Source organism: Cottoperca gobio, chromosome 20 (genome assembly GCF_900634415.1).
Source record: "Cottoperca gobio chromosome 20, fCotGob3.1, whole genome shotgun sequence".
NCBI lineage: Eukaryota > Metazoa > Chordata > Actinopteri > Perciformes > Bovichtidae > Cottoperca > Cottoperca gobio.
In genome coordinates this window covers 10,026,430-10,035,625 of record NC_041374.1, presented here as the reverse complement: position 1 = coordinate 10,035,625, position 9,196 = coordinate 10,026,430, and the positions used below count along the sequence as shown (strand labels likewise).

At 46.1% G+C, this 9,196-nt stretch overlaps 1 protein-coding gene across 1 annotated transcript; it reads left to right on the top strand.

Annotated features, from left to right (window-relative positions):
- Positions 1–1,749: 1,749 nt before the first annotated feature.
- skida1 (SKI/DACH domain containing 1) lies at positions 1,750–7,301 on the top strand. Its single transcript, XM_029457254.1, has one exon. The coding sequence runs from the start codon at positions 1,843–1,845 to the stop codon at positions 4,324–4,326; it is 2,484 nt and encodes an 827-aa protein (XP_029313114.1). The 5' UTR covers positions 1,750–1,842; the 3' UTR covers positions 4,327–7,301.
- Positions 7,302–9,196: the final 1,895 nt, after the last annotated feature.

Genomic DNA, 9,196 nt, shown 5'->3' with positions numbered 1-9,196 from the left:
AGTGTGCGTTTTTCGGTGTGCACATGCAATATGCACGTGTGTGTACAAAGTATTATGCATGACATCAAGCCCAAAATGAGCTCCTAGAAATAAAAGAGTTCACACAGTAGCCTGTGTTCCTGTTCCCCCTGTTATAAAAAGCTACTTGTTGATTATACATATTATTAACATGCAAACTATATGTTTGTTATAGATTAAATAGATTCCATAATTGCTGCTAAAAGATGTCTCGGTAAACTTTTTTTTTACCGTGAGATCTTAATGAGATTGTTTAATGGCTAAAGGTTTAACCTACTTCGTCTAGAAAATCTTGTGGGAAAAGCAACCCTGACTCTGCACTTTCAGTCTGTCCACTGCTCACGGGATTTGTCGATGGTGCTACTAAATTCCAGTAAATATAATTTCTAGTGTTTGACAATAATGCACTTTTTTTAAATCTCCAACTAAAACAATTGCCTGCACAAATACATAATACATTAACCGTGATGCACGCTGCTTTACAGCACATTTCAAATTATTACTAACACACACACACCGGGGGAGAGAGGGAGAGAGAGACGCACACACTGTAAAGGGAAAAGGTATTTAAATAAACATTGTAAAAGCCGATGAAGTAAGGAATAGTCAGACAAAGTAATAGCCTATAGGCCCACGCAGTATGGACACATATATAGGATAAGTAGGCTCGTCTACAGTCAACCAGCGAGGAAAGAAGCATGTGGACGTAAAGCTAGAGCCAACCAAAGCAGACGAGTTGAGCCTTGGTCAGGGCAGGAGCCTCAACGTGGAAAAGCAGCTCTCCAAGTGTAAAAAGCAAATGTCTTTGTTTAAGCTGCGCTGCGTTAACACACATCAGCCCGTCTAAAGTACCCGGAGTGAGGAGTCAGTTTACCAGCATACAATCGATTGCATACTACCGCGTGCATTTTGATGTGGACCGAAAGTGAACAGCACAATACATTCCAGTCTTATCATGACGTTTTGCAGGCTCAGGCTACCTATTCTGGTTGTACACGCACTGGGGGGAATTTTCAGCAGCTCTATTCTGCAGCTTTTGAAATATGAACTTGTCATAACTGCATTATTTACTCTAACAGCAGGGTATTTGGGCACAATTGCAAACTATTGAGATGGTAGGGTGTGTGAGGGGGTGGGGATGGGATATCCATTTTTATTGCATCACCTGTCAGCCGCGTCCAATGGGCGTCGACTCCGAGGGCATTAATTGATGAAGGTGTCTCCAGACTGGCGCACCTCCCCTCTCTGTCATTTTATTTGTGGCTCAACCAGCAGCCAGAATAGCAGCTGCATTTTTAGCTCTTATTCTGTTTCTCTCTCTCTCTCTCTCTCTCTCTCTCTCTCTCTCTCTCTCTCTCTCTCTCTCTCTCTCTCTCTCTCTCTCTCTCTCTCTCTCTCTCTCTCTCTCCCTCCCCTCCACCCTCACAACTCCCTCTCCCTCTCTTCTCGCTATTTTATCCCTCTGGCTGAGGCAGTGGTGTACACCTACCCCTCGTCCTGCTGCCGACCAGAGGGGAGTGGAGCCGGCAGAGGCAGGTAGCAGCAGCCCGGCTTGGTGGACGCATCCGTCGCATTCCTCCACCATGCCGGACCGGGGCAAGAGGCGACGAGTGGATGCTGTCAGATCATTCAACCTATTAGACACCGGCAGCTCCATTTAAATCCGCATGTCAAAGTTTGCATTTTCATGACGCAGCAGCAGCAGCAGCAGCAGTGTGGATGAATTAAAGGTATGAGCAGGATGCCTTGAGCTCGCGACCCTATGCCATTTACTGGTAAATCCATAATATACTGTGGATTAATATTGGAGCGGATACATACAACATGGGGGACCTGGAGTGTGGCTTTGAGGAAATGCAAGGAGTGAGATTGGGATACCTGCTCATCAAAGGCAAGCAAATGTTTGCTTTGTCTCAGGTCTTCACCGACCTGCTGCAGAACATCCCTCGGACCACGGTGCACAAGCGCATGGACCACCTGAAGGTGAAGAAGCACCACTGCGACCTGGAGGAGCTGCGGAAGCTCAAAGCAATAAACTCTATAGCTTTCCATGCCGCTAAATGCACGCTCATATCGCGGGAGGACGTGGAGGCTCTGTATTTCTCCTGCAAGACGGAGCGGGTGTTGAAGTCCAACAAAAGGAAAGCGAAAGCGGTGGTTTCCCCCGGGGGTGAGGATGCATCCCCGGGGCTCCTCCGTGCGGACGCCGAACTGTGGAAGGAAAAAGTTTGGTTTAGTTTGCACGGTGTCCCGGAGACTCTCACACTTCACAACAAAACGGGCAAGAGAAAAGAGCTGACTCCTTGCCTTACCGACTCCAAACTACCTCAAATTTACCACAAAACCCACGCACGGGAGTTCCGCTCGGTGACTAAGTCCAGTCACAAACACTTTAAAAACTATGAAACAGCTAAAATAGCAGGGAACCGTGTTACTTTGAGCCAAAGGCACTCGTTTTTCCGGAGCGCAGTGAGCCGGCAGCCGGTGGTGCTTCAGTCCGCCATAGCTGCTCAGTCCAGGCTCTCGCGCTCAGCCGGCGACCTACTTCACAAAAGGAAGAGGAGGCGCGAGGGGGGTGGCGGCAGGGACAGCGCGAGGCACTCTTTGAGCAGGAGCAGACACGCGCACCACCACGTACCACCGGTGCTGCTCGTGCAACCAAAATCATCCGGCAGTCACGGGACTTCTTTCGGTAATTTTCACCTCGGGCCGGATTTCTATCTTGACCCCAGATCTCACCACCATCACCACCACCAGCACCACCATCATCATCATCACCACCACCACGAACCCACTTTCCCGGAGAGTTATAGCAGCGACACCGAGTCCAGCACCTACTCGGACCGGGCGTACCCCGACTCGGACTTTGGCTCCGGCCTCTCCACCACCAGCAACTCGGGCAGCTCCGAGGAGGAAGAGGAGGGCGAGGATGAAGATGACACGCAGTCAGATAGTTCAGAGGTCAGCTCAGACGAGGAGGAGAGCTCCTCTCAGTCCGACTCGAGCTCTGTTTCTAGCCGCGTTTCGGTTCAGAGCATCCGGTTCAGACGGGCTCGCGTCGGCTCTCTCGCCAAAACGGTCAACACTAGTAAAGCACCTTTGGTCCTGCAGCCCACGTTTCACTACAACAATCCGCATGAAGAGAAACAACACAGGACACTGGGCCACGTTGCCGCGTCACAGACATGGGACAGAAGACAGGAGAAACGTCAGAAATGTGAATTTATATGCAGTGAAACTAGAACGGACTTTGGACACTTACACCCACCACAATTTAACTCAACTGTTATGGGGGAAACCTTTTTCACCGAGTCTAAAAGGGGGAAAGTGTTTGAGGCTGATCTAAACAGGGATGGCCATGTGGACGAGCTGGCCCCTTATTCACCGGGACGCTACCGGAATAAGGTTTTTCACCCCTCACGCAGGACACCGGGGTATCCCACCAAGTGCCCCCCGGGACTGAGCGCACAGTGTGACCCGGACAGAGACGCCAAGCTCCCCAGATGCGCCGACAAAAGGGAGGCCAAAGCCGGCAGCCTAAAACTGCCCCATCCATTGAAAAAAATAAAGACCGAGCCAGAGGAGCTCTCTGTGTCCGTCGCCCCCCACTCGGACAGCGGCAGGGCAGCCAGGACGCCCCCCTTCAACCTCCACAATGTGAAAGTTAAAGTGGAGGAAAGCTGTGATGAATATGAATACCAGAGCCAGGCCAATGTAGTCAAATGTAAAGGAGATACGACAGAGAGCAATGGCCATTATGCCACCAAACATGGGGGCTTCTTCAACAGCGGGATTAAAGCCACAGAGAAGAGCCCTGATGTGGCCCCCAGGTCCCCCTGTAGTCCTCCGGAATGCAGGAGCTCCCAGGACAGCCTGTGTATCGAGGAGGGGGAGCACAGGAACAAAAACTGCAGGGCTCCGGTGCTGGGGAATAAGAAACCTCGAGTTTCCCGGATGCAAACTAAACAAAACGTGCACAGGGTCAACCATGCTGCCTCTTCTTCTTCCTCTTCTTCTCCGTCCTCTTCTCGTCCCGAGGATGTATCCACGGAGGATTTACCTAGCAGACGCAAACGCAGTAACGCGAGCACAGTAGCATCGCCTTCAAAAATGCTTTTCAGCCTGATGGCAAATTTCCCATCCCCGCCGTCGCTGGTTGTTGGCAGCGACGGGGATTTGTGCCCTGCTTACTCCCTGAACTCGCTGAGGGGCGCCGGGCCTCCCCCTCCGTCCCACCCCGTGTGGAGGTGGCAGCCAGGCGGCCAGATTCTCCCTCCCCCACACGCTCAGAGAACTAGGAAATACTGAGCTGGTTTTTAAAACAAAAAACACACAAACAATAGCCTTCATCGTGTCCATCTCCAACCTACCCAGTCTTAACGTGAGCTGACCAAATTGCTCGCAACTTTATCGGTGTGTATTATTTTTCTGTGAATGGGTTTACATTCCGCTTTGTTTTGAAGTTTGATCGAGGAAAAACCCACACGATCCCCATCTGGAGCCTCAGAAAACGCCCACAGGACTGTGAGACTCCGCTCGTGGATTTATGCTTAAAAACTGTTTAAAATAAGCTATCGATCCTAAACTATATGTTAGGTTATTGTGTTTACTTGACTTTTTTTTTCTGATTGCTTCTTCTTCGCTTTTCTATGCTCGACCTGTTGGATTGTATGGTGCCAGGGTTTCAGTGGGTTGTGCTTTGTCTGACAGAGGAATGGGGTCTAAAACAAACCTGCAGCATTCCTTGAGATGAGGCTCCTCTAATCTAGCTGTGACTGAGAGCTAGTTGCTAAATCAAAAAAATAAATCAGGGTTTCCCATTCTGTGCCACCTGGTATATTTTATATATCAAAGCTGTGTTTCTTTCAGGACTGTCACCAGCTTGGCCACAATGACCCATGTGTCCCAAGTTTTCAATTTCAGAGAATTATTAAAAAAAAAAGGTTTATTAATGTACATTCTCACAGATACGCCTTTATTAGATTTGACAGGAATTTATTCCTGGTTGAGTTTTTTCTTCTTCTTCCTAGAGTGCTTGTGATATGGTTTTCAGTCTTTTCTTTCTGCTGAGTATTTCTTGGTTCGCTAATGTGTGACTGTGCACAGACGCAGGCCCAGACGCAACACAGGCCTTATGTACAGACAATCAAACAGAACAAGGCTCAGACCTTCATAGCACGTCAGGTCCCACGATGGACTCGATTCACGTCCCTCCTGCTCCACTTGGCCACCGATTTCTCCTGCACACCACACGTGTGCCAGGACCAGTCTGTATTTGTGTTTGGAGCTCGAGTATAAGTAAAGTAAAACAGACATAATGCCAATGCCCGAGATAGTCTGTGCACGTGAATCAGCAGTCACTGTGGGGGAAACAGCACCAACACAGCGTCAAACACCTTCTAGCTACTCAGAAACAATGCGGCAAGGCACAAGAGGTGGGCTTCAATGCATTGCACTTTGATACTGTTGGGGGTCTTGTTTTTAGCTTTAGGGTTTTCTGACTAGCCTGTGAAATGATGCCTGAGAGAAGCTTGAAAAAAAAAAGATGAGACTGTTTAATTTGGAAGTACACACAAAGGCCAAACTGCGGTTTGCATATTTAGGATTCACCCACATGTGAGTTTCTAACCATGGTGGTTTTCTGATTTTCTATAATTTAATAATATGCTAATTTCCGTGAAGCCACTGTTGTTCATTATTCTATTTTTAGTTGAAGTTAATTGTCTCGATTTGCGCTGAAAAAAGCCGATTATTCAACACCCAAAATACAATCAGTTTTCAAATATTGCTTTTTTTTATTCGTCACCATCTCATTATCTTTAATGCAGCCTTTTGAATATGGCCGCTCAGTGAATGTAGTACCCCAGACCATTTCATTTACTCCCTAAATTCAGTCACACACCTTTGAACGGAAGTGAATCCAGTGGTTGAAGCTGCACCTACATGCAGGTATTTTAAGTAAATGTGTAGATGTTTTTAATGGCGGTGCAGGACGCGCTCTGCTAATTGACAGGCTTTTCTGTCTGCGACAAAGAGAGGCCCAGTTTATGGCGAGCCAGATCACAACAAACCCAAAGCCCGTGAATGATGTCAGCCCCTCACAAGCACAGCAAAGGGTGCATTCATTCAGAGGATTGTAGAAACTATTTAATGGGTGATTGTAAAAAGAAAAAAGAAAAGAGAGAAAATGTGAGTTTCACTCTGCCTAAATCAGTGTGGATACATATGTTTAGCCACGCGATTAAAGCAGCACTCTGCAGCCATGAAGCCCCAACTCACAGTTGGCCTTATTTCTGAGGCTGCAGCGACAATTCAAACTTGAACTTATATCCCCAGCCTGTAAACTGGCTATTTTTGCAGCCGTGACACAAGCTGGTATATGAGCAGGCTAGCAGTAAAATGGAGGGGGTTGCACGGGGGTGAGAGGGGGAGTTGCTGTGTTGCAAGAGCGAAGCTTTCAACCTTTAATCCGCATGTCAAAAGCATAGGCTGCACGGCATAGGAAGAAGAGGAATAGCCTGCGCCCAAAGCAGCGCGGGTTTGCCCCCCTGACGCACCAGCCTATTCTCACGCAGGACTTACAATGCACGGCTGAGGGAAGGAGATGGTGGTAATGGCCTGTTGGGAGGGCCTTTCCACAGTAAAGACAAATAGCTCTCTGACAGTGACGCTATCAATGTAAACAATTGCATCGTGCAGCAGCTCGAGGCTGCGTGCACTCTCCCCCTCCTCCTCCTCCACCTCCTCCTCCCCACTTCCCTGCCCTCCTCATTCACTCATTTACTTCGCTTTTTGATACAATACTTGAGGTCAGGTTTTTGACATGGAATTTGAAGTCACTGGTTGTTTATATGAAACTGAATATTTATTTTTGTGAATTTTTCTGGGGTTTCTTGTACATTGATTTTTGTTGTTGTTGTTGTGAATATTATATAGAACAACTGCACTCGAAATGGAAACTTGAACGGTGGATTTCTGAAGCACTTTCCCTTTCTTTTCTTTTTTTATTATGAAGCATTCATTAAACGCGACTGAGTGTAATTATCAGACTCTCTTTCTTTTGAGTTGGACAATCATTTGTTGTTTCGGAGGGGGGTTAACAGATTTAATGATGGAGAACTTAGCCTGGGGTTTGCATTAGGAGAGGGTTATAAAAACAAAGAGGTGAAGTGATTTTAAAACTTTATTTTATAGGGTTTCCCTTTTCTTTCCTTTTTCTAATGTTTTGTTTTGGAAACACAGCTGCTTTTCACTATTGATTTATGTTGCACTACTTTGCCATTAAAGGTCCTCAACCTTTCAATTTACTCTGTAACACGAGTAATTTCATAAATGTTTAAAGGCGTTTAGGGAAATTAGACACATCCAGTCTTCAATTAAATAACAGATAAGGAGTTTATCCTGAGGCGAAGAGGTTTCAGAATTGAATGGAAATAGACTCCAAATAAATCTACAGTAATGCTTATCCACATTGTGAGCAGTTTAAACTAACAATAAAACTAATGATGACTGATGCAGCCCTCAAACATACATAGTGTCTTTGATTGAACTCTTCTAGCAGTGAGGGAATCCCTTCCCAAACGCATTTAAGGGGTGTGTGTCGGTAGAAGTGGTAGGCCTGCGGAACCTTCAGTAATAACAAGAGGCAAACCGCAGACATTTACGCATGCAGCATTTCCAACCACTGCACATGAGGTGGTGCACGTCTACTCGCTTTAATACGTGAATCAGTGAGAAACCTCGATAAATGGGGCTACACAACGGCAACTCGTAAAACAAACAATATTGTAGCTTGCATGCATTTACAGGAAGTTCATGTGCAGAGAGAGTGTGAAGTAAAACATCATTATTCCCATCGACAAATATACGTATTAGTCCTGCAGCAACATTACAACAATACCGGAATATTATGGGAAAAGCAAAGTGTAGAGAAAGAGATACCACAGTGGAGAAAATACAATAAAATAAAATAATAATGCACAACCATAGGAACCTGTATGGACACACAGGAATACAGCTACACTCGCCCAAAGGCTATTCACAATATTGTGTGCATTGCAACTTTTCGAAGAAGCTCTGGCCAGACTTGCTCTTCGCTCAATCCGCCATGTTTGACGTGATGTTTCCCTGATTAATGGGACTCTGCGGTATATGGTCCAGGCCAAAGCCCCGAGGTTGATAAGGGGAGCCGGGGCAGGCAGGCTGTCTGGCCCCGGCATGGAGCCTGGAGGGGCCAATACAGGGAGCAGAGGCGAGCCATTATACTGCTGCTGGCGTTTTAGGGTTAAATTCCAGTGCGGATTGGGAACCAGTAGACTGTAACTTCTATAGAATAACAATAGAAAGAATACGTGAAAAAGAACAAAACATACCTTAACACAATTCGGTTGAAATACAATAAATTAAAAAAGATTTCTAAAGAGCTTATTGCACTCAAAATGATATTTGTGGCTGACTGCAAGTTTGTAAAACGAAGTTATGGGTAATGCTGACAGACACATGCCGCGCTAAGGTCAGCACTTTGCATTGATCTTTGAGACAATTAAATACACGGAGACCGATAAAAGCTGTCAAGACGTTTTTATGTTTAATCTCTCAACTGTAAAGTATTTCCCCGTCACTCACAAGGTCACTCACAAGCTCATAATATTTTGGTATAAAAATATCAATAAACGGGAGAATTTGTAAAAGATGTGTGTGTTGTTGCAGGATTGTAATGCACTACGTAGCTGTTCTCTCTCTCTCTGTGTGTGTGTGTGTGTGTGAATGAATTTGTGAGTCTCAGGGAGCAGAAGAGCCCTCGAAAACGGCTCTCTGCATGATAAAATAGCTTAGCACAAACTTAACACTGAAGCCTCGCTGTGTAGCGGTGAAACCTGCAGATTACAAGCGCACACTTTTTGTTTTTCTGACATGTGCGCCTGTATGGGAGAGCTGCTGCTGCAGGACTGACTGACCTGCTGTGGAGGAATTTGCATCATCAATCTAAAATTCAAATAGTGCTGAAAGAAACTCCCATATTTATCTAGAATCAAAGAAAGGTCAAGCTATTTAATCAGAATAAATTATTAAATTAATTCTGAGTTTTTTCCTGTGACCTCATTGCTACATTTACTTCTCAGTTAATACTCACACATTGCACTGTGTCAAAACATGTGCAACAAACCAATCGGCGTGT